At 46.7% G+C, this 26,148-nt stretch overlaps 1 protein-coding gene across 8 annotated transcripts in view; it reads left to right on the plus strand.

Moving 5' to 3' along the window:
• Nucleotides 1-10,546: 10,546 nt before the first annotated feature.
• LOC140903940 (beta-1,4 N-acetylgalactosaminyltransferase 2) overlaps nucleotides 10,547-26,148 on the plus strand; it is a 57,986-nt gene continuing 42,384 nt past the window's right edge. For 2 of the 8 annotated variants that reach the window (XM_073325949.2, XM_073325951.2), the window contains exons 1-2: nucleotides 10,549-10,777; nucleotides 13,378-13,495. In XM_073325949.2, the coding sequence (XP_073182050.1) occupies nucleotides 13,398-13,495 (98 nt within the window). In that variant the 5' untranslated portion in view covers nucleotides 10,549-10,777; nucleotides 13,378-13,397. Of the gene's footprint in view, nucleotides 10,778-13,377; nucleotides 13,496-20,177; nucleotides 20,263-24,819; nucleotides 24,981-25,761; nucleotides 25,837-26,148 lie in introns of those variants that run through there. The other 6 variants (XM_073325941.2, XM_073325950.2, XM_073325940.2 and 3 more) reach the window with 5 other exon arrangements.

Consider the following 26,148-nt stretch of genomic DNA (forward strand, 5'->3'; position numbering starts at 1 on the left):
AGAGAGATTGAAGTGTTCTCCGACTGGTTTATGAATGTTATAATTCTTGACATCTGATTTGTGTCCATTTATTCTTTTACGTAGAGACTGTCCAGTTTGACCAATGTACATGGCAGAGGGGCATTGCTGGCACATGATGGCATAGATCACATTGGTGGATGTGCAGGTGAACGAGCCTCTGATAGTGTGGCTGATGTTATTAGGCCCTGTGATGGTGTCCCCTGAATAGATATGTGGGCACAATTGGCAACGGGCTTTGTTGCAAGGATAAGTTCCTGGGTTAGTGGTTCTGTTGTGTGGTATGTGGTTGTTGGTGAGTATTTGCTTCAGGTTGCGGGGCTGTCTGTAGGCAAGGACTGGCCTGTCTCCCAAGACTTGTGAGAGTGTTGGGTCATCCTTCAGGATAGGTTGTAGATCCTTAATAATGCGTTGGAGGGGTTTTAGTTGGGGGCTGAAGGTGACGGCTAGTGGCGTTCTGTTATTTTCTTTGTTAGGCCTGTCCTGTAGTAGGTAACTTCTGGGAACTCTTCTGGCTCTATCAATCTGTTTCTTTACTTCTGCAGGTGGGTATTGTAGTTGTAAGAAAGCTTGACAGAGATCTTGTAGGTGTTTGTCTCTGTCTGAGGGGTTGGAGCAAATGCGGTTGTATCGCAGAGCTTGGCTGTAGACGATGGATCGTGTGGTGTGGTCAGGGTGAAAGCTGGAGGCATGCAGGTAGGAATAGCGGTCAGTAGGTTTACGGTATAGGGTGGTGTTTATGTGGCCATTGTTTATTAGCACTGTAGTGTCCAGGAAGTGGATCTCTTGTGTGGACTGGACCAGGCTGAGGTTGGTGGTGGGATGGAAATTGTTGAAATCATGGTGGAATTCCTCAAGGGCTTCTTTTCCATGGGTCCAGATGATGAAGATGTCATCAATATAGCGCAAGTAGAGTAGGGGCTTTAGGGGACGAGAGCTGAGGAAGCGTTGTTCTAAATCAGCCATAAAAATGTTGGCATACTGTGGGGCCATGCGGGTACCCATAGCAGTGCCGCTGATCTGAAGGTATACATTGTCCCCAAATGTGAAATAGTTATGGGTAAGGACAAAGTCACAAAGTTCAGCCACCAGGTTAGCCGTGACATTATCGGGGATAGTGTTCTTGACGGCTTGTAGTCCATCTTTGTGTGGAATGTTGGTGTAGAGGGCTTCTACATCCATAGTAGCCAGGATGGTGTTATCAGGAAGATCACCGATGGATTGAAGTTTCCTCAGGAAGTCAGTGGTGTCTCGAAGGTAGCTGGGAGTGCTGGTAGCGTAGGGCCTGAGGAGGGAGTCTACATAGCCAGACAATCCTGCTGTCAGGGTGCCAATGCCTGAGATGATGGGGCGCCCAGGATTTCCAGGTTTATGGATCTTGGGTAGTAGATAGAATATCCCAGGTCGGGGTTCCAGGGGTGTGTCTGTGCGGATTTGATCTTGTGCTTTTTCAGGAAGTTTCTTGAGCAAATGCTGTAGTTGCTTTTGGTAACTCTCAGTGGGATCATAGGGTAATGGCTTGTAGAAACTCGTGTTGGAGAGCTGCCGAGCAGCCTCTTGTTCATATTCCGACCTATTCATGATGACAACAGCACCTCCTTTGTCAGCCTTTTTGATTATGATGTCAGAGTTGTTTCTGAGGCTGTGGATGGCATTGCGTTCCGCATGGCTGAGGTTATGGGGCAAGTGATGCTGCTTTTCCACAATTTCAGCCCGTGCACGTCGGCGGAAGCACTCTATGTAGAAGTCCAGTCTGCTGTTTCGACCTTCAGGAGGAGTCCATCTAGAATCCCTCTTTCTGTAGTGTTGGCAGGGAGACCTCTGTGGATTAGTATGTTGTTCAGAGGTATTTTGGAAATATTCTATTCAAGCCTAAATTAATAGTATCCAATTTGCAAATTAATTCCAATTCAGCAGTTTCTCATTGGAGTTGTTTTTGAAGTTTTTTTGTTGAAGGATAGTCACTTTGAGGTCAGAAATCGAGTGACCAGAGAGACTAAAGTGTTCTCCAACTGATTTATGAATGTTATAATTCTTTTACTTAGAGACTGTCCAGTTTGTCCAATGTACATGGCAGAGGGGCATTGCTGGCACATGATGGCATATATCACATTGGTAGATGTGCAGGTGAACAAGCCTCTGAGTGTGGCTGATGTGATTAGGCCCTAGGATGGTGTCCCCTGAATAGATATGTGGGCACAGTTGGCAACGGGCTTTGTTGCAAGGATAGGTTCCTGGGTTAGTGGTTCTGTTGTGTGGTGTGTGGTTGCTGGTGAGTATTTGCTTCATGTTGGGGGGCTGTCTGTAAGCAAAGACTGGCCTGTCTCCCAAGATCTGTGAGAGTGATGGGTCATCCTTCAGGATAGGTTGTAGATCCTTGATGGTGCGTTGGAGAGGTTTTAGTTGGGGCTGAAGGTGACGGCTAGTGGCGTTCTGTTATTTTCTTTGTTGGGCCTGTCGTGTAGTAGGTGACTTCTGGGTACTCTTCTGGCTTTCTCAATCTGTTTCTTCACTTCAGCAGGTGGGTATTGTAGTTGTAAGAATGCTTGATAGAGATCTTGTAGGTGTTTGTCTCTGTCTGAGGGGTTGGAGCAAATGCGGTTGTATCGTAGAGCTTGGCTGTAGACAATGGATCGTGTGGTGTGGTCTGGGTGAAAGCTGGAGGCATGTAGGTAGGAATAGCGGTCAGTAGGTTTCCGGTATAGGGTGGTGTTTATGTGACCATCGCTTATTAGCTCTGTAGTGTCCAGGAAGTGGATCTCTTGTGTGGACTGGTCCAGGCTGAGGTTGATGGTGGGATGGAAATTGTTGAAATCATGGTGGAATTCCTCAAGGGCTTCTTTTCGATGGGTCCAGATGATGAAGATGTCATCAATATAGCGCAAGTAGAGTAGGGGCATTAGGGGACGAGAGCTGAGGAAGCGTTGTTCTAAGTCAGCCATAAAAATGTTGGCATCCTGTGGGGCCATGCGGGTACCCATAGCAGTGCCGCTGATTTGAAGGTATACATTGTCCCCAAATGTGAAATAGTTATGGGTGAGGACAAAGTCACAAAGTTCAGCCACCAGGTTTGCCGTGACATTATTGGGGATAGTGTTCCTGATGGCTTGTAGTCCATCTTTGTGTGGAATGCGAGAGTCTGCTGAATTGGAATTAATTTGCAAATTGGATACTATTAATTTAGGCTTGAATAGAGACTGGGCGTGGTTGAGTCATTATACAAAGTAAAACTATTTCCCCTTGTTTATTCCCCCCCCCCCCACTGTTCCTCAGACGTTCTTGTTAACTCCTGGAAATGTGCTGGAAATGGCCCACCTTGATTATCACTTCAAAAGGTTTTCTCTCCCCCCACCCCACTCTCCTGCTGGTAATAGCTTATCTTAAGTGATCACTCTCCTTACAATGTGTATGATAAACACCCATTTTTTCATGGTCTGTGTGTATATAAATCTCCTCACTGTATTTTCCACTTTATGCATCCGATGAAGTGAGCTGTAGCTCACGAAAGCTTATGCTCAAATAAATTGGTTAGTCTCTAAGGTGCCACAAGTACTCCTTTTCTTTTTGCGAATACAGACTAACACGGCTGCTACTCTGAAAGTTGTGATTCAGCAAGCAGCAGATAATTTCTGGTTTCAGAGTAACAGCTGTGTTAGTCTGTATTCGCAAAAAGAAAAGGAGTACTTGTGGCACCTTAGAGACTAACCAATTTATTTGAGCATAAGTTTTCGTGAGCTACAGCTCACTTCATCGGATGGATGCTGTGGAAACTGCAGAAGACATTATATACACAGAGACCATGAAACAATACCTCCTCCCACCCCACTCTCCTGCTGGTAATAGCTTATCTAAAGTGATCACTCTCCTTACAATGTGTATGATAATCAAGTTGGGCCATTTCCAGCACAAATCCAGGTTTTCTCACCCTCCGCCCCCCGCCACACAAACTCACTCTCCTGCTGGTAATAGCCCATCCAAAGTGACCACTCTCTTTACAATGTGTATGAAAATCAAGGTGGGCCATTTCCAGCACAAATCCAGGTTTTCTTACACACACCCCCAAAACACACACACACACACACAAACTCACTCTCCTGCTGGTAATAGCTTATCCAAAGTGACCACTCTCCCTACAATGTGTGTGATAATCAAGGTGGGCCATTTCCAGCACAAATCCAGGTTTTCTCACCCCCCGCCCCCAAACACACACACACACAAACTCACTCTCCTGCTGGCAATAGCTCATCCAAAGTGACCACTCTCCTTACAGTGTGTATGATAATCAAGGTGGGCCATTTCCAGCATAAATCCAAGTTTAACCAGAACGTCTGAGGAGGGCGGGATAGGAAAAAACAAGGGGAAATAGGCTACCTTGCATAATGACTTAGCCACTCCCAGTCTCTAGTTAAGCCTAAATTAATAGTATCCAATTTGCAAATGAATTCCAATTCAGCAGTTTCTCGCTGGAGTCTGGATTTGAAGTTTTTTTGTTTTAAGATAGCGACCTTCATGTCTGTAATTGCGTGACCAGAGAGATTGAAGTGTTCTCCATCTGATTTATGAATGTTATAATTCTTGACATCTGATTTGTGTCCATTTATTCTTTTACTTAGAGACTGTCCAGTTTGACCAATGTACATGGCAGAGGGGCATTGCTGGCACATGATGGCATATATCACATTGGTGGATGTGCAGGTGAACGAGCCTCTGATAGTGTGGCTGATGTTATTAGACCCTGTGATGGTGTCCCCTGAATAGATATGTGGGCACAGTTGGCAACGGGCTTTGTTGCAAGGCTAGGTTCCTGGGTTAGTGGTTCTGTTGTGTGGTATGTGATTGTTGGTGAGTATTTGCTTCAGGTTGGGGGGCTGTCTGTAGGCAAGGACTGGCCTGTCTCCCAAGATTTGTGAGAGTGTTGGGTCATCCTTCAGGATAGGTTGTAGATCCTTAATAATGCGTTGGAGGGGTTTTAGTTGGGGGCTGAAAGTGACGGCTAGTGGCGTTCTGTTATTTTTTTGTTAGGCCTGTCCTGTAGTAGGTGACTTCTGGGAACTCTTCTGGCTCTATCAATCTGTTTCTTCACTTCCGCAGGTGGGTATTGTAGTTGTAAGAATGCTTGATAGAGATCTTGTACGTGTTTGTCTCTGTCTGAGGGGTTGGAGCAAATGCGGTTGTATCGCAGAGCTTGGCTGTAGACGATGGATCATGTGGTGTGGTCAGGGTGAAAGCTGGAGGCATGTAGGTAGGAATAGCGGTCAGTAGGTTTCTGGTATAGGGTGGTGTGTATGTGACCATTGTTTATTAGCACTGTAGTGTCCAGGAAGTGGATCTCTTGTGTGGACTGGACCAGGTTGAGGTTGATGGTGGGATGGAAATTGTTGAAATCATGGTGGGATTTTTTTTGGGGGGGAAAAAAAGGAGGGGGTGAGAAAACCTGGATTTGTGCTGGAAATGGCCCAGCTTGATTATCATACACATTGTAAAGAGAGTGGTCACTTTGGATGGGCTATTACCAGCAGGAGAGTGATTTTGTGTGGCGGGGGGCGGAGGGTGAGAAAACCTGGATTTGTGCTGGAAATGGCCCTACTTGATTATCATACACATTGTAAGGAGAGTGATCACTTTAGATAAGCTATTACCAGCAGGAGAGTGGGGTGGGAGGAGGTATTGTTTCACGGTCTCTGTGTATATAATGTCTTCTGCAGTTTCCACAGTATGCATCCGATGAAGTGAGCTGTAGCTCACGAAAGCTTATGCTCAAATAAATTGGTTAGTCTCTAAGGTGCCACAAGTACTCCTTTTCTTTTTTCAGATAATTTCTGTCCTCTTTATCCCATGCTTTAGTGCAGGAAGAAATTCCACCAGCTTCGTTGCTCGTTGATGGCCAGGTGACTTATACTGGGTGCAGTTGGGTGGTATTTCTAGGGTTCTGAAGCCTGGTATACTCTACAAAGTTTTACTGACAGCTCTGTCTGCTAGGAATGTGGGGAAAAAATCACATCCTTCACCGACAGAGCGGTGCCGGCAATTTCCCCTCTGTAGATGCAGTTCATATTGGCTAAAGTGTCCTTTTGCCAGCATAGTTTATGTTGTTCAGGGAGGAAGTTTAACTATGCTGGCAAAAGAAGTCTTTTTGCTCGTATATGCTGCATCTCTTCTAGAGGGCTTTCCTGGCATACTGATTCCAGCAAAGCCTTTGTTGCATAGGCAAGCCCTGAACCTAGCAAAGTGCTATTGTTCATGAATTCTGGCTTAGTGCCTTCAGATCTTGAAAGCATTGGTAAAGCCTCAGCAAATTATTTCCCTGCTCTGGCATGTATTGTTTCCACTCCCCACCCCATATACGTGTTGCTGTTGAGTGATAATTATATGGAAACTCAATAATTTTACAAACTTGAAAGGAAAGCTAATGGCCCAGATTCTCAGAGGGGTTCAGGAATGGACTACCTGTATTCTGATTGGGAGTCAGTTAGGCAGGGGTACATTGCACCGCAATAAGAGACCTATCAGGAGAGGGCCACATGGAGCATGTTACCCTCTGGCTAGTCTTTGCTTGCCCAAGCCCACAGGGTGTCCTGGGCGCTGGAGGGTAAGTTAGAGTAGCCCCTAGGTTGCTCTAACTCAGCAGTTCTCAAACTGTGGGATGTGACCACAAAGTGGGTTGTGACCTCCTTTGAACGGGGTTGCCAGGGCTGGCTTAGACTTGCTGGGGCCTGGGGCTGAAGCCAGAGCTTACATTTCCTCCATTTTAATTGGCCTGCTGCAACTCCTCCTGAATATGGAAACAGAATGGGATTCCAGCAGCCTAACACTGTTCTTCCACCTGCTTTTCACCACCACACACACAGCTCCCCAGTTCCACTGGTTCTGGTTTCATGCTGGTTTGACTATCCAAATAATTTCTTCTCATGATGATTTTTCCCCCATTCACCCAGATCCTTGTACCTTGGGCTTAGCAAGCATCACAAAGGAAGAGAGTGATGCTGGCATTCCAATGAACTCTTGGTTCTAGGCTTTAATGCTACTTCCAGGACTGCCCAGGTGATTTTTGTGCCTGTGTGTATATGTTCAAGGAAGGCCACAGCGGAAAGCATAATGAGACTAGATCATGGGGTAAGTGATGAAGATACCAGAGAGATTCAAATCTGCAAAAGCTTTCTTGTGAGGAGGTGATGCTAGGGAAAGATGCTAGGTGCACAGCTGCATCCAGGACTGTTGGTCTAGTAGATACAGTATAAGCAGCAGCTGAGCAACCATGCTATGCAGGTGACTGCCAAGGAGTCACAGCCCTGGGCTAGAGAGGAGTTCAGTCAAAAGAGAGCCAAAAAACAGACCTCAGAGAGACAGGTTAGCACATGACAGGGAGAGAGCCTGAGATGACAAAGCTCATCTTTCAAAGGTGGGGGCAGGCATCTAACAGCCATCAGATGGCAATAATTTTCCATCCAGGACTGGATTTGACAGGTGACAGTAGTGAAGGTGATGAAAGGCTTGATGGAGTATTATTGATTTCCCAAACCAGCTTGCGGACCCAGTCACCTCTTGGGGCCTGTAATTCCTTTCTTCACAGCCTCCCAGTGACACATGACTAGAAAGTATTAAGCATCCTGCAGGATAAATGACTCAAATTCAACTCTTAAAAACATATGGGGAGATAATGTTTGTGTTTTTGTGTATTTATACCTATATATTGGTAGAGGCCAACAATATAATCAAAAAGAAAAGGAGGACTTGTGGCACCTTAGAGACTAACAAATTTATCTGAGCATAAGCTTTTGTGAGCTACAGCTCACTTCGGATGCATTCCGATGAAGTGAGCTGTAGCTCACGAAAGCTTATGCTTAAATAAATTTGTTAGTCTCTAAGGTGCCACAAGTACACCTTTTCTTTTTGCGGATACAGACTAACAGGGCTGCTACTCTGAAACCTGTCAATATAATCAAACAGTCTCTGTCTTTGCTGTATTCTGTTAATTCGGAGATCAAAAGAACATCTTAACATTTAAATGAACTGCAAAGGATACCGCTGTATTCATCTCTCCTTGAAATGTATAGCAAATCATCTGTGAATGGTGGAAAAACAGGCAATTGTTTTATGTTAATTCATGTAGCTAATTACTGGTGCTCAGGAAATAAACCTACTTCAAAGTTGCCCTGATTGCCTATTGTTTGCCTAAGGACTCTGACCTATCAAGGAAGGCCTGGAATTGTATAAAAGACCCTTGGCTCCTGATCCTGTCATCTCAGGTGTTAGGGGCAAAATCCTAAAGTTTGTGTTTGTATTATTGTTTATTGTATTTGGGTGGCATCCATGTTATAATCTAAAATGGAGTATTGGTCATGTGACCTGAGCATTAGCTAGAATGCTTCCCGCCCTTTTCAACAGTCAGCAGTGGTAAACAAGTACCACCTCAAACCGGTTTTGCGTGGCGGGTTTCCTGCCTTAGACTCTTTAGAAGGCCGGCAGTTACCTCAGTTAGGGGCTGCTGCCCATCCTCAGGGCTGGTGCGCGCCTCTTGCTCCAACAAGCCGTCTAGACTCCGGACCAGTTACCCATCACAGTCGTTATCATCTGCCTGCAGACGCCCCGCTGTCATCGCGGAAACCTGTCTTGGTGTCCTCAGGGAAGACCAGACTGACGAGGGATCGCCTCAGTGTTCCTCTCTCAAGACTTGATACGAGCTAAGAGATAGAGGTCCTGAGCGGCCGACGGAAGGGTGATATCTGTGTCTCATACTGACCTTGTACCCCATCTGGTATTGATTTGGGTCCTGGCTTCACACCACACGTTCACTAGGTTACTGTACCTGGAGAAGAATATGCTTCAGTTCATGATTACTCACTTCCCTTGTCCCTGCTTTGTATACAGCTCCCCAAATACACATTTCCTGTTTGGTTTACGTACACCTGTCTTCATTATCCATCATAGGAAGCAGGAGGGAAATGACAAGGTAGAGGGTGATAGCCAACCAGATGATAGAGGCTGGTCTCACAGTAAAGGACTGAGAGCTCGTTGATTGTTAGGGGGCTCCCTGCTGCTTTATCCATTCTAGTTCTTGTATCTAACACCGGTCTGCTTGAGGTTTCCTACAGGGGAGGCTTAAGCTATAAAGACTGAGATCCCAGTTCTCACTGGACCGCCCTGAGTATAAACATTGGACTATAACCTATGGACTATTTCTGAAAGAACTTTTTGCATCTACAAAGCTCTCCATCTCTGCTATGAATCTGAATCTCAAGATTGACTCGTGTGTATGTATACTGTTCTTTTAACCAATTCTCTCTCCCTTTTCTTTTTTAATAAATTTTAGTTTAGTTAATAAGAATTGGCTGTAAGCGTGTATTTGGGTATGATTTTTCCCCACATTCCTAGCAGACAGAGCTGTGTCAGTAAAACTTTGTAGTTTAGACCAGGCCTCAGAACCCTAGAAATACCACCCAGCTGCACCCAGCACAAGTCACCTGCCCCTCAACCAGCAACAAAGCTGGTGGAATTTCTTCCTGCACTAAAGCATGGGATAAAGAGGACAGAAATTATCTGCTGCTTGCACAATCACAACTGGTAATTGAACCACCCTAATCCTGCTATGCTTTATACTCCTTTACTTTTCCAAGCTGTCCCAGGTGCTCCTGCTGTTCACTGTTCATTTATACTTTGTTCAGAGAGGCTCATTGCCTCAACTCCCGTGTGCATACAACACCTCCCTACTCCCTTCAAGAAAACTGCTAATCACTCATCCGAGGCTGATGCAAAAAACTCATTTCTTTAACCCAAAATCACAGTAGTCTATTGCTTAACAGCACATCTTGCCAGCAGACATACTGTTAGCTTTCACAGGGCTTGCCAATGGGCAAATGATTAAGTCTGTACATGCAGGAGATTCAAAAGTCTCTGAAAATAAGCACAGTTTTGCTTTGATGTGACAACAGACTTCTCAAAGTGAAAGTGTGTCGAGCAAGAAGTTAGAGGGAGTCCTCTATTGCAGTAGTTCTCAACCAGGGATCTGGGGCCCCCTGGAGGGCTGCAAGCAGGTTTCGGGGGGGGGGGGGGTCTCCAAGCATGGCTGGCGTTAGACTTGCTAGGACTCAGGGTAGAAAGCCAAAGCCTCATCGTGCAGCTCTGCAGCCTGGGTTCCCAAGCCCCACCACCCGAGGCTGAAGCCGAAGCCTGAGCAACTTAGCTTTGCAGGGCAGCCCTGTGGCATAGGGCCCCAGGGCTATTGCCCTGCTTGCTACCCCCTAATGCTGGCCCTGGCTTTTATATGCAGAAAAACAGTTGTTGTGGCACAGCTGGGCCGTGGTGTATTTATAGCATGCGGGGTGGTGGGGTGGGGGCTCTGAAAGAAAACAATTGAGAACCTCTGCTCTATTGGAAAATAATGGTTATTGCAGTTGACTAGCTTGTGACATGTGTACTGCTGCTCTCTACTGGCAGTGATCAGAACTTCTTGAACTGTTCAATGAGTAAGTCGGGAACTGCTAAGGTCTGCCAGTAATTTCCTTTTATCTTAAGTGCATGAGAATTTGCATCATGGGAGAAGCCGTTATCTCTGTGTCACAGTGAATGGTCATGCGTTTGTTACGTTATAAACAGTAAAAATTAGCCACAGCTGGCTCAGACATCAGCATGAAGAAGCCAGAAGGTTATAAGCTGCTTATTATGATGCAGCACTTTCAGTTGAAGTAGCCAGAGGCTGAGCATCGACTCTAGGTTTCTATGATAGTCTACGGATGTGACAGGAGCTAGACTACGCACAAATGTAAGTCACTTGTCTGATGATGCTTCTAGTTTATTAGCTTTAGAAATCCCCAGGAAGGGAAGGTTCAGCATTTAGGGGGTAGAATTTGATCTCAGTTATACTGGTATAAAATACATTTTTAAAAAGGCAAAATGATATTTCTCTAAATTTGCATAATTTGCACCTGCAATGTCGTCTTTGGCCTCAAGATACAGCTAAGATTCATAATGTCTACACTGCAATAAACCCCCCCCCCCCCCCCAAGCACTGAGTCTCAGAGCCCAGGTCAGCTGACTCCTGCTCACAGGGGTGGGTGAGGCTGAATAATTTAGTGTAGCCTTTCAGACTTGAGCTCTGAGCCCCTCCCCCCACACCTTGGGGGGTTTCAGAGCCCAGGCTCCAGCCTGGATCTGAACATCTACAGTGGAATTTCATAGCCCCGCAGGCCAGACACAGCTATGCAGTGTAGATGTACCCCTTGTTTACTTTTGGGTGTTTTATTAGATCTGTTGTCCTGAATGGAGAATTATTTGTTCCTGCAGGAGAGTGGGGTGGGGGGAGAGAAAACCTTTTGTAGTGATAAACACCCATTTTTTCATATAGAGACTGGGAGTGGCTAAGTCATTATACAAGGTAACCTATTTCCCCTTGTTTTTTCCTACCCTACCTCCCCCCCCCCTTCCTCAGATGTTCTTGTTAAACCCTGGATTTGAGCTGGTTATGGCCCACCTTGATTATCATACACATTGTAAGGAGAGTGATCACTTTAGATAAGCTATTACCAGCAGGAGAGTGGGGTGGGGGGAGAGAAAACCTTTTGTAGTGATAAACACCCATTTTTTCATATAGAGACTGGGAGTGGCTAAGTCATTATACAAGGTAACCTATTTCCCCTTGTTTTTTCCTACCCTACCTCCCCCCCCCCCCTTCCTCAGATGTTCTTGTTAAACCCTGGATTTGAGCTGGTTATGGCCCACCTTGATTATCATACACATTGTAAGGAGAGTGATCACTTTAGATAAGCTATTACCAGCAGGAGAGTGGGGTGGGGGGAGAGAAAACCTTTTGTAGTGATAAACACCCATTTTTTCATAGTTCGTGCGTATAAAAACATCTTCTGTATTTTCCACAGTATGCATCCGATGAAGTGAGCTGTAGCACACGAAAGCTTATGCTCAAATAAATTGGTTAGTCTCTAAGGTGCCACAAGTCCTCCTTTTCTTTTTGCGAATACAGACTAACACGGCTGCTACTCTGAAACCTGTCAGAGTATGAAACCTGTCATACGTCTCTATTCACTTCTAACAGTGACTTTTAAATTACAAAGATTTGCCCTTGAGATCCCTTGTATTCCCAAGAATAGAAGCTGATAAGGTGTTTGCACAGGGCTTTGAAGATAAAATGTGCAAAACAAATACCAAGCATCCACATCCCTGTGCCACGTAGGTAAACCAACCTAGCCCCCATTGTAGCAAGCGCTAGGTCAAGGGAAGAATTCTTCCTTCCCTTATTTCTCCACAGTCCAGCTGCCTAGATGCTGGAACCAGTGCTGCAGCCTGCCCAAACCCCCAGCTGCTTAGATACATTCCCCTTAGAGTCTACCTGGCTGTGGGAGCTCTGATTTTCTAGTCACATCCTTCAATGACAATGTGGCAGCATGAGAACTACCATATTGGGTCAGACCAATGGTCTATCTAGCCCAGTGTCCTGTCAGGGCTAGGACCAGAGTCTTAGGGTGAGTGTGCAGAACAGGTCAAATGAATCCACTCATGTCTTTCCCTCCCAGCTTCTGGCAGTCAGAGGTTTAGGGTCTCCCTGAGCATAGAGTTGCATTCATGACCATCTTGGCTAATAGCCATTGATGGACCTATCCTCCATGAACTTTAGTTCTCTTTAGCCCAGTTATACTTTGAGCCATCACAACATCCCATGTCAATGGGTTAATTGTACATTATGTGAAAAATGCATTTCCTCTTGTTTATTATAAACCTGTTGCCTATTAATATCATCAGGTGACCTCTGGTTTTTATATTGTGGGAAAGGGCAACTAACATTTCGCTATTCACTTTTGCCATGATTTTATAGACCTCTAGCAAATCCCTCTCTTAGCTTTTTCTTTTCTAAGTTGAATAGCCCTAATCTTTTTAGTTTTTCCTCATATGGAAGCTATTCCATCCCCTGGATCATCTTTGTTGCCCTTCTTTGAAGCTTTTCCAGTTCCAGATATCAGTTCTGAGATGGGGTGACCATCTCAGTACTGGACACAGTATTCAAGGCATGGGCACACTATGGTTTTGTTACCCCCAAATCTGTGTTATAGAATAATAAGGAGGTGACATATAAATAACAGTTTTGACTCCTACTAGCATCTATCCACTGGGAGAGTTAGAAATCTGTTTGCCTCCTGCCTGTGTTGCATTGAAATAAAGGATAGAGAATATAACCTTAAACAGAAAGAAGATTTATTAAGGGAAAGTTACAGCTGGGGTAAGATTCACTAAGGGAATCACATTACAAATACCCAAGAATAGATTCCAGCAAGGGGCATAAAGCCCAGATCCTCAAACCATCCCTTGGTTAAATTATTAAGTGCCCGAAAAACAATTACTGTCTCTCTGCAGATGGAGGTCACTGGCAACTGATGGACTGTCTCAGAAACATCGGAGGATCTGACTCTCTACCGCCAAAGCAGGAGATCAACAGATCTGGGCTGATGGCAAAGTCTCCACTGGATATCCAGTAAGTATCAAAGTCCTTGGCAGGTGGTAGTAGCCGAAGTCTTGATCCAATGCTTTGCAGAGAAACTGGACGTGGCTGCCTCGATGGTGGACAGCACCGCGTCATTGCTGACAGTTCCTTATATGCTCTCTGTGGCGCAAATTCCTGAGGCACACACTGGCAGACACTGCCCCCAACCAGTTCCAGCCAGCTCTCACTCCCTCAAGTTCTGGCAGGAAACAGAGTTTGAGCAGGAAAATGCCATGAAGAAAGGATAGCAAGTAGGGTGACCAGATAGCAAGTGTGAAAAATCAGGACAGGGGATGGGAGGTAATAGGCGCCTATATCAGAAAAAGCCCCGAATATCGGGCCTGTCCCTATAAATCAGGACATCTGGTCACCCTACTACCAAGATGGAGTTCAAACCTTTTCTACCACATGCGCCATCTTTAATTCTTAGACTCCATTTTGAAGAGCCCTGGCTGGGATGCTTTAGTTGGGGATTGGTCCTGCTTTGAGCAGGGGGTTGGACTAGATGACCTCCTGAGGTCCCTTCCAACCCTGATATTCTATGATTCTATGAATTGCAGCAACATTCATTATAATACATAACAAAAGTATAACCATACACCAATAACAGCCTACAGTTTTATATAGTGGCATTATGATATTTTCTGTCTTATTTTCCATTCCTTTCCTAGTAGTTCTTAACATTTGACTGCTAGTGAGCATTGAACTGAATTTTTCAGAGAATTATCCACAGTGACTCGAAGAGCTCTTTCTTGAGTGGTAACAGCTAATTTAGAACCCATCATTATAAATGTGAGCTTCAAGTTCACAAAGACTGTCTAGGTTCTCTGAACACCTGTTTTGCTTAAAGGATGTTAGCTCAAAACCAGGGCCAGTGGAAGTGCTTCAGTGAAATGCACACAACATCTGTGAAAATAATTAAATCAAAGAAGCAACCTTAACTTCAGTTTGCAGCCTGAGCACTTCAGCCTTATGCTAGGACACGAGAATCAGAACATGAAAATAACTAGAAAGGGAAAGTAAATTTGTTCATGCTTCCACCTTGGAACTGTATTCCTTCAATAGATGTTCACACAGTCATTCTCTCGCAGGGTGACCAGATAGCAAGGGTGAAAAAATGGGACACTTTGCGGGGCAGGGCTGGGTGGGTTATCGTTGCGCTTATAAAACAAAGCCCCTAATATTGGGACAGTCCCAAAAATACCTGGACATCTGGTCACCCTATTCTCTCTGTTCATGTAATGGTCCTTTGTGAATGGGCATCCTGTCTACTATTTTCTGGATCTGTTTTCATCTAGCCCAATGCTCAGCTTTTTGATCCATTCCCTTTTTCACCAATTATATATCCTTTCATATCTTTTCCTTGATTCTCTCTCTCTCTCTCTGGTAAGTCTGTAGATTTTTATTTCCCTCTGCTTCCCTCCTCTAATAAAAAGAACAAGGAGTACTTGTGGCACCTTAGAGACTAACAAGTTTATTTGGGCATAAGCTTTTGTGGGCTAAAACCCACTTCATCAGATGCATGTAGTGGAAAATACAATAGGAAGATATATAGATATATACAGAGAACATGAAAAGATGGGGGTTGCCATACCAACTCTAATGAGACAAATCATCTAGCCTCATGGAAAATAAGACCTTGAGGAATTCCACCAGGATTTCAACAATTTCCATCCCACCATCAACCTTCTGCCTGGACCAGTCCACGCAAGAGATCCACTTCCTGGACACTACAGTGCTAATAAACTATGGTCACATAAACACCACCCTATACCAGAAACCTACTGACCGCTATACTTACCTACATGCCTCCAGCTTTCATCCAGATCACATCACACGATTCATTGTCTACAGCCAAGCTCTAAGATACAACTACATTTGCTCCAACCCCTCAGACAGAGACAAACACCTACAGGATCTCTTTCAAGCGTTCTTAAAACTACAATACCCACCTGCTGAAGTGAAGAAACAGATTGACAGAGCCAGAAGAGTACCCAGAAGTCACCTACTACAGGACAGGCCCAACAAAGAAAGTAACAGAACGCCACTAGCCGTCACCTTCAGCCCCCAACTAAAACCTCTCCAGCACATCATCAAGGATCTACAACCTATCCTGAAGGACAGTCCCTCACTCTCACAGAACTTGGGAGACAGGCCGGTCCTCGCTTACAGACAGCTCCCCAACCTGAAGTAAATACTCACCAGCAACCACACACCACACAACAAAAACACTAACCCAGGAGCCTATCCTTGCAACAAAGCCCGTTGCCAACTGTGTCCAACTATTCAAGGGACACCAGCATAGTACCTAATGACATCAGCCATACCATCAGGGGCTCATTTACATGCACATCTACCAATGTGATATATGCCATCATGTGCCAGCAATGCCCCTCTGCAATGTCCATTGGCCAAACCGGATAGTCTCTACGCAGAAGAATAAATGGACACAAATCAGACGTCAAGAATTATAACATTAAAATACCGTCAGAGAACACTTCAACCTCCCTGGACACTCAATTACAGACCTAAAAGTGGCAATTCAACAAAAAAACTTCAAAAACAGACTCCAACGAGAAACTGCAGAACTGGAATTAATTTGCAAATGGACACCATCAAATTAGGCCTAAATAAAGACTGGGAGTGGATGGGTCATTACCACAAACTAAAAACTATTTCCCCATGCTAATTTTTCCCCCTACTGTTACTCACAACTTCTTGGCAACTATTTGAAATGGGCCACCCTGATTATCATTACAAAAGTTTTTTTTTCCTCCTGCTGATAATAGCCCACCTTAATTGATTTGTCTCATTAGAGTTGGTATGGCAACCCCCATCTTTTCATGTTCGCTGTATATATGTATATCGTCCTACTGTATGTTCCAGTCCATGCATCTGATGAAGTGGGTTTTAGCCCACGAAAGCTTAACCAATTTATTTGGGCATAGTCTCGAAGGTGCCACAAGGACTCCTCATTCTTTTTGCGGATACAGACTAACACGGCTACAACTCTGAAACCTCCTCTAATAGCATCTGCTCACATACCCAGGTCTATTTTTTTCTGCGTCTCCTGATCTGAAACCTTTCCTATTTTTCCTTCTTTCTGCCTTCTCACTTCCCAGTCACCTACTTTTCTTCGATCTCTTCACCTCCTATCCAGACTCCCTCTCCCCAGGACAGCATTCTGCACTGCTGCGTTAAGTGCTAATGCCAGGGCCGGGGCTAGTACAGAAGCACTTTGCACTGTCACTAGGGGAACAATATGGGCCAACTTCCAGTGGCAGAGACAGCCACACATCAGGGGATGCAATTTGTTCTGCCTCATCTTCGCACTTACACTGTGCCCATCGCGGTTGGACATGAGGCTCTAAATGCCGAAGCACAGTGCTGCAGCGGGTCAAGTATCTAACAACATAATTCCAAAATGAACAGTCCACTGCACGCCCTCTTCTCCCTGGAGAGCCAATGAAAGAAAAAAAAAAACACATGACTGAGGTCACATTGCTTAATGTGCTCTTGGCACAGTCTAAGAACCTATATAGAATAGAAAGGAGTGAAAAAGTACTGGGGTGCAAAGAAGCAGGAATAGACCTGCTTTCTTTTACGTCAAGGCTGGTTTAAGGGCACCATGGGAACCCAGTTAATGTGACTTTTGCTCAACCCTAAGGTTAGTAAAAAGAAAAGGGGTACTTGTGGCACCTTAGAGACTAACAAATTTATTTGAGCATAAGCTTTCGTTGAAGTGAGCTGTAGCTCACGAAAGCTTATGCTCAAATAAATTGGTTAGTCTCTAAGGTGCCACAAGTCCTCCTTTTCTTTTTGCGAATACAGACTAACATGGCTGCTACTCTGAAAGCAAAGGTTAGTGTCACTGACCCTTTAAATCTAGCTCCTAAAAAGAGGGGGAAAATCCAGTCTCAGACAAAGGGAGACAAAACAGCCACAAGGCAGTGTTAGCCAACACATATATCTTGTTAGTAGATGCCACGTTGTAAGAATGCCTGGCAGTTATAAGAGCCAAACTAGCCTATGTTTTTCCCTGAGTTTTGTTCATTCATGCTAAGCTACATCCCACTATACCCTGTGTGATAAAGCTCTGTTCTTGCCTCCATGGGTCCCACGTTTCCTGGCAGATTTCGCTAGCCTCAGAGGCTCACTGTGATCCTCCACATAACCCTTTTCTCTCTAGGGACAAGGGTCACAGTCTACTGAGCCATTTTCATCATAAGCCAGGTGAGGAGAAGTTATCCTCCCTTGCACAGTCTCTGTTGTCTCCCAGTCTCAGTGATTAATCGGGGGCAAAGGTGGGGGGAAGCCCGGGCCCACCCTCTACTCCGGGCTCCAGCTCAGGGACCCTCATAGTATCAGCTATGGTAGCTGACCTTTTAGAAACATGACATGTACAATTCCCTGGGCTACTTCCTCCACAGCAGCCCTCACTTCCTCAAGCTCCACTTCACCCTTATCTCAGGGCCTCCTTCCTTGTGCCTGATATGGTGTGTGCTACTCAGCCTCTCCAACAGCGCAACTTCCTCCCACAGCTCCTGACATGCACCCTCATCTGACTAACTGGGAGGCTTTTAACTAGTTTCAGCCAGCCCCTGATTGGCTTCAGGTGTCCCAATCAACCTATCAGTCTCCCTGCCTTCTGGAAAGTTCTTAATTGGCCCCAGGTGTCTTAATTGACCTGGAGCAGCTGCCATTTCACTTATCCTAGTACCAGGGATTTGTTTAGCCTGGAGCTAATATATCTATCTCCCACTACTTTTCTATAGCCATCTGGCCTTGCCCCGTCACACCTGTAATAATACAAATCAGCATTTGGCAGGTGCCAAGGGGCCAGTTGGAAATAAAAACAGAAGCAGCCCTTATTGTGGGCACAGCCCCTGGGCACAAGCATAGCCTTCCTCAATACACACCAAAGAGACAAGGTGGGTTAGGTAATATCTTTTTTTCTGAAATGACCACACCCCGACAGAAGAGTAGAGGGAGGTTAAAAGTGTTAGGGGAAAAAACAATTAGCCCTTGCTCTCACCAATTTAGGTGCTTTGTTTGACTCTAGGATCCCATGAACTTCTAAATTCTGAGTCTAATCTATACATGCCTCTTTTATTAGTTAACAGAAATACAGCTCGAGCTGGGTGCCCCAAGAGAGGGACCCCGCCCCTCAGAAATTGAAAGCAATTATACCCTTTACAGTTGGTAACACCGCCCTTGCCCATGTCCAAAGTCCAACCCCTAATTTGAGTAGGGGTCTCTGCTCTTTTCCATTGGACAGTTCTGTTGCTGAGTGGACAGTCCGTTGCAGGGTGCTGGATTTGCTCTGGGAGACAGTCAGTCCTACTCCTTGCATTCTTTTTTATCTTCAGTGATAACGGGCAGTCTCAACTGGTTTTGTAGCTGCTTCTTCAGCATTCATAGAATCATAGAATATCAGGGTTGGAAGGGACCTCAGGAGGTCATCTAGTCCAACCCCCTGCTCAAAGCAGGACCGATCCCCAATTAAATCATCCCAGCCAGGGCTTTGTCAAGCCTGACCTTAAAAACTTCTAAGGAAGGAGATTCCACCACCTCCCTAGGTAACGCATTCCAGTGTTTCACCACCCTCCTAGTGAAAAAGTTTTTCCTAATATCCAACCAAAACCTCCCCCACTGCAACTTGAGACCATTACTCCTTGTCCTGTCATCCGCTACCACTGAGAATAGTCTAGATCCATCCTCTTTGGAACCACCTTTCAGGTAGTTGAAAGCAGCTATCAAATCTCCCCTCATTCTTCTCTTCTGTAGACTAAACAATCCCAGTTCCCTCAGCCTCTCCTCGTAAGTCATGTGTTCCAGTCCCCTAATCATTTTTGTTGCCCTCCGCTGGACTCTTTCCAATTTTTCCACATCCTTCTTGTAGTGTGGGGCCCAAAACTGGACACAGTACTCCAGATGAGGCCTCACCAATGTCAAATAGAGGGGAATGATCACGTCCCTCGATCTGCTGGCAATGACCCTACTTATACATCCTAAAATGCCATTGGCCTTCTCATTGTTGACTCATATCCAGCTTCTCATCCACTGTAACCCCTAGGTCCTTTTCTGCAGAACTGCTGCCTAGCCATTCGGTCCCTAGACTGTAGCGGTGCATTGGATTCTTCCGTCCTAAGTGCAGGACTCTGCACTTGTCTTTGTTGAACCTCATCTGATTTCTTTTGGCCCAATCCTCCAATTTGTCTAGGTCCCTCTGTATCCTATCCCTATACTCCATGGTATCTACCACTCCTCCCAGTTTAGTGTCCTCTGCACACTTGTTGAGGGTGCAATCCACACCATCCTCCAGATCATTCCTCTCAAGTCAGCTTGACCTCGGCCTACTTTAGTCACTTATGCTAAGTTAGTAACTTATGCTAAGTTATAAGAACAAATTTATTGAACATTCATATAAAATAGCATATAAGCGCTTTTTTATAACAAAAGTAAACAGACCAACTGGAAAAACCTGGTTTGATGCTGTTTTTAAAATCTCGTGATTTTTTTGGGGGGGTGAATCCTAACTCATGATTTTTTATCTCTGGTGGTTGGCAATACTGAAGGGGGCTCCCCCTGGTGTCAGGGCCTGGGCCAGTGCCTCCCTCCCCTGGCTCTCTGATCCAGGAAGTAGATATGAAGCTGTGACTTCTGTTCCCAGGAATGGAGCTGGCAGTCCCCTTTCTCGCCCGCCAGAGGAGGGCTGCCTGGGCAGCCAGAAAAGCCACCCACCTCTGCAGCCCAAGGTAAGCCCAGCTGGGGCAAGTCGGGTTCCTGGGGGTTGGGGCACCCAGCAGCCTTCGAGTCCTGGGTGCTGCAGCTCTCAGCTCCTGCTGAGCTCTAAGCAGGGGCTTGAGGCAGAAGACTACTGTTTGTTACAGGGATTGGTTCCTGGGTTAGTGTTTCTCTGGTGTGGTGTGTAGTTGCTAGTGAGTATTTGCTTCAGGTTGCGGGACTGTCTGTAAGTGAGGATTGGCCTGCCTCCCAAGGCCTGTGAGAGTGGGGGATTGTTTTCCAGGATAGATTGTAGACTGTTGGTGATGCACTGGAGAGGTTTTAGCTGTGGGCTGTACATGATGGCCAGTGGTGTTCTGTTATTTTCCTTTTTGGGCCTGTCTTGTAGAAAGTGACTTCTGGGTACCAGTTGTGACGTTGCACTCCATATGCCTTATGAAAATATGCTTGGAGTGTGAATATAACGTAACTGGAATATACTTTGCAAAAGGTCACTTGTAAGTATGATTACAAAGCTTATAATCTACTGAGTGTGTTCATCCTATTTGTATGTATGTATGTATCATTCTCGTATCTAAAACTAGAAATATGAAGTTAACTCTGAGGTCCTATTGTAATTATGCAAAGTGTGGGCCATTAATGGTGGTTTAGAATCTTGATGGCTCCCATTGACCAGGACAATTGATTGTAAATGGCTCTTGGGGGAGGGAGAGCTCAGTGGTTTGAGCATTGGCCTGCTAAACCCAGGGTTGCGAGTTCAATCCTTGAGGGGGCCATTTAGGCATCTGGGGCAAAAACTGGGGATTGGTCCTGCTTTGAGCAGGGGGTTGGACTAGATGACCTCCTGAGGTCCTTTCCAACCCTGATATTCTATGATTCTGTGTTTACTTGTAAGCCTTCCTGTGAGTCAGGCTGGGAGAATGGAAGCTTGAGGGATGTGATCATGTCACCTGGTAGTGGTGGAATCCATCTTAAACCTGGTGTTTTTCCATTTAGAAGGAGGGGTGGGAATCCAGAGAAACAAAAGATTCTCTCCTTCAGCCAAAGCTATAAAAGGGGGTGGAACAGAACAAAGGTCATCAGAAACCAGTCATCAGAAATCCCCTAGTTACCACTTGTACCAGGGGAAAGGATTGGGCCCAGACTAAGGAGTCTAGTCTGTGAAAGTAACTTATTGGAACATCTCTGAGGGTGAGATTTACCTGTATTCAGTTTCTTAAATGAATTAGGCTTAGACTTGTGTATTTTGTTTTATTTTGCTTGGTAACTTACTTTGTTCTGTCTGTTATCACTTGAAACCACTTAAATCCTACTTTTTATACCCCAGGAGTGAGGACCAAAGTCTCAGCCCGCCCGAGCCCCACCAAAGCCCGAGCCCCACCATCCTGGGCAGGGGGGCCAAAGCCCAAGGGCTTCAGCTCCTGGCAGGGGGCCTGTAACCTGAACCCCACCCTTGGGCTTTGGCATCGGCCCACGATGGTGGGACTCAGACTTTGGCTTTGGTCCTGGGCCCCAGCAAGTCTAAGCCAGTCCTGGCAACCCCATTAAAATGGGGTCCCGAACCACTTCATTGTCCCAACCCACAGTCTGAGAACTGCTGGTCTAAAAAGACCAACCAGACCGATGGATGGGTAAATAAACAGAGACACAGAGGGTGAAGGGACTTGCTTAAGGTCACGCAGCACGCCACTGACGGAGCTGGGAACAGAATCCACCTCTCCTGACTCCCACTCCAGTATCCTACCTGCTAGACCATGCTGCCTTTCATGTGATGAAAGCCTCTGTGTGGTGCAGGTGAGCTTGGTTGGAGGGGGCATACACTGCTCTGATTCATATGGCAGTGGCAACTAACTGTTAGGTGAAAGAATAAAACCAAACCTCTATAGGCAGGGTTCCTACTCTGTGCTGACAACTATGATTTGATCCAAACCAGAGCAATTATTAGCTAAAACTGGCCCACAGACTTTGCTCCTGCATAGCAGGATGAGCTGGATTATACTGTTCAAAATAACTGAACACGTTGTTTTACTAGTGAATTGTATTTATTCAATGGTTTCTTTCTGGCACTGGTGTTCTGGCTTGCATTTCTTACGAGGCCTGTATCTCAACAGTTCAGTATGTGTTCTCTTTCTACATTTCCAAAATAAAATTTATTTTGCTTAGTTTGCAGCTATTTTTATTTTAAAAGATAAAATAAAATATTATTTTTTTATTATATATTATATAATATATTATAAATTGGTCCTCAAAAGCAGGACCAATCCCCAATTAAATCATCCCAGCCAGGGCTTTGTCAAGCCTGACCTTAAAAACTTTTAAAAAAGGAGATTCCACCACCTCCCAATATTTATGTCCTTTCTAAGCTGAGCAGTAGTTTGTGTGCAGTATATTTCTAGTAGGCGTTTGTTCTCATGGAGAGAATTTTGCATAGGGTGATGGTACAGCTGAGCCATTCCTCAGAGAGGAATCTTTTTACCTTTTGAAAAAAGAAAAGGAGTACTTGTGGCACCTTAGAGACTAACCAATTTATTTGAGCATGAGCTTTCGTGAGCTACAGCTCACTTCATCGGATGCATGCCGTGGAAACTGCAGCAGACTTTATATACACAGAGAATATGAAAAAATACCTCCTCCCACCCCACTGTCCTGCTGGTAATAGCTTATCTAAAGTGATTATCAGGTGGGCCATTTCCAGCACAAATCCAGGTTTTCTCACCCTCCACCCCCCCACACAAATTCACTCTCCTGCTGGTGATAGCCCATCCAAAGTGACAACTCTTTACACAATGTGCATGATAATAAAGTTGGGCCATTTCCTGCACAAATCCAGGTTCTCTCACCCCCCTCCCAAAAACCACACACACAAACTCACTCTCCTGCTGGTAATAGCTCATCCAAAGTGACCATTCTCCCTACAATGTGCATAATTAAGGTGGGCCATTTCCAGCACAAATCCAGGTTTTCTCACATCCCCCCCACCCCCATATACACACAAACTCACTCGCCTGCTGGTAATAGCTCATCCAAACTGACCACTCTCCAAGTTTAAATCCAAGTTAAACCAGAACATCGGGGGGGGGGGGGTAGGAAAAAACAAGAGGAAATAGGCTACCTTGCATAATGACTTAGCCACTCCCAGTCTCTATTTAAGCCTAAATTAATAGTATCCAATTTGCAAATGAATTCCAATTCAGCAGTTTCTCGCTGGAGTCTGGATTTGAAGTTTTTTTGTTTTAAGATAGCGACCTTCATGTCTGTAATTGCATGACCAGAGAGATTGAAGTGTTCTCCTCACGAAAGCTCATGCTCAAATAAATTGGTTAGTCTCTATTCTTTTTGGGAATACAGACTAACACGGCTGTTACTCTGAAACCTGTCTTTACCTTTTGAGTAATTTGGCTGAAAATCTCAGAATTGGGGAGATTTCCAATAGCACTGCTGTGTTTTCACTCTCTATAGTGAAACGGACAAGGCTGTTACAGCAAAAACAACGAGGAGTCCTTGTGGCACCTTAGAGACTAACAGATGTATTTGGGCATAAACTGTTACAGTGAGTGGAAACCTTCCTCAGCCGCTACTAGCTGCCCTGCAGGAAAACACCCTTCCTGCTCCATGGCGTGCAGCGGGAGCGGATACTGCTGCACGTCTCTCTCCTGCGCTTGAACCATGCTGGGCTCTCTCACGCTTGGACAGCAGAACGTGGGCGCTGGGGAATTAGGCTGCAACCGTGCACCCCTCGGAAGGAAAAACTGCAGACATGAGAAAAGGCAGATGGGACCTCCCCAGCGTTTGTGAGGACGTGTGTAGTCTCTCCTAGTCCTCCCTCCACCCCTGTTTTGGATACAGCTGAACCTTTACCAAGAGGAGGATTTTGATCTGTGGAAACACTTATTTAAAAAGCTCTGGTCCTTGCTGCTTCACCAACCCCCTGGTGCAAGCTGCAGTGTGCAACCCTGGCTCTAGAGCACTGACGGGTTTGGTTTTGTGGACGGGAGCTGGTTGGTTTGGTTTTATGGACAGGAAAACAGCCGTGTTCTCCGAGGATGAAATTCTCTGCCTACATCCCGGCTGTGCTCTGCTCTCAAGACATGTACCTGTCATAGCTGGAGAGCAGGCTCGCAGAGTGGAGCTGCAGCGTGTAGATCCGAAAAGAGGATTTTGCCTTAGGTGCAGACACTTGTTGGGAAAGAATATGCTGCAAGAACACTATTGCAAGCAAGAGTGGTTGGGAGGACCATGACTGTGGAAGACTGTTTGCAGTATATAAAGGGAGAAAAAGGTGCATTCTCACACTCAGCGTTATAAACTCTTCTCTTGGGGTCCCATGCTGCAGCACAGCTGAGATACTCTGCTTCCCTCTTTTCTCTGCGGTTTTCTCTTTTCAAACTGCAGGTCACGACCCAGTACTGCATGACGAAATGTAAGGCACTGGGTCATGGCGTTAAAAGTCCCTTTGATGGTGCTGCCCGGCTAAGGCAGGCTAGTTGCTTCCTGTTCTTACACCGTGCTGTGGCCTAGAAGCGGCCAACAGCAGATCTGGCTCCCAGGCAGGGGTGCCATGGGATTTTGTCCGCTGCGCCCCGCCCAGAGCACCGGTTCCAGGCGCCTCAGCCTAGGAGCTGGGTCTGCTGCTGGCCGCTTCCAGTGCGCAGCGCGGTCCACAGGGCCAGGACAGGCAGGGAGCCTGCCTTACCATCCCCGCTGCGCCGTTGACCGGGAGCCGCCCCAGGTAAGCCTACTCCCCAACCCCCTGCCCCAGCTCTGAGCCCCCCCAAACCCCTCATCCCCAGCCCCCCCAGAGCCTGCACCCCCACCCAGAGCCCTGAATCCTTCCCACACCCCAACCCCATGCCCCGGCCCTGAGGCCCCCCAAACCCAGAGAGCCCTCCTGCACCCCAAAACCCTCATCCCTAGCCCCACCCCAGAGCCTGCACCCCAACCCCAGAGTCCTGACCTCCTCCTACACCCCAAGCCCCTGCCCTAATCCAGAGCCCCCTTCCACACCCTGAACCCCTCATTGCCAGCCCCACCCCGCAGCCCTCACTCCCACACCCCAAGCCCCTGCCCTAATCCAGAGCCCCCTTCCACACCCTGAACCCCTCATTGCCAGCCCCACCCCGCAGCCCTCACTCCCGCACCCCAACCCTCTGCCCCAGCCCTGAGCCCCCCCAACCCCTCATCCCCAACTCCGCTGGGTCGCGGGCATCAAAAATTTTCTTCAACTGGGTCGCCAGAAAAAAAAAAAAACAACAACTTTGAAAACCAGCTGGCCCCCCCTTCGGACAACACGGCCCCCAGGAGCGAAGCCTCAGCCCGCCCCAGCCCTGCGGCACTGGGTGGGGAGACCAAAGCCCGAGCCCCACCGTCCCGGGAAGGGGGGCCCGAGCCCGAGGGCTTCGGCCCCCGCAGGGCCGTCCTTAGGCATACGCGACTGCGTAGGGCACCCAGAAATCTGGGGCACCACCCTCGCCGGCTGCTGCGCGGACTCCTCTCCTCCCCTCCCCAGGGCCGGGCCGGCTTCTCCCCGACCGGCCACCCTGGCCCCTCCGCTCCGCCTCAGCAGGGGGGGCACGGGAAGTTTGCATGTAAGTAAGCGGGGGGGGGGGGGATACCCGGAGTCTGGGGAGAGAGCGGAGGGGGGGGGATACCCGGAGTCTGGGGAGAGACGGGGGGCGGGTAGAGCCGGGCATGCGACGTTGCGGGGCGGAGGAGGACCCGAGCTGGGGAGCTGAGGGGGGGGGGCAGGTGAGGCTGGGAACAGAGTGGGGGGGGATACCTGGAGGCTGGGAAGAGAGCGGGGAGCCGAGCTCGGGGGTAGAGCTGGGCACGGGACTTCGGGGAGCCCAGGGACGAAGGAGGACCCGGGCTGGGGGGAGCCGGGCTGGGAAGGAAAAAGA

This window comes from Lepidochelys kempii, chromosome 27 (genome assembly GCF_965140285.1).
Source record: "Lepidochelys kempii isolate rLepKem1 chromosome 27, rLepKem1.hap1, whole genome shotgun sequence".
NCBI classification, from domain to species: domain Eukaryota; kingdom Metazoa; phylum Chordata; order Testudines; family Cheloniidae; genus Lepidochelys; species Lepidochelys kempii.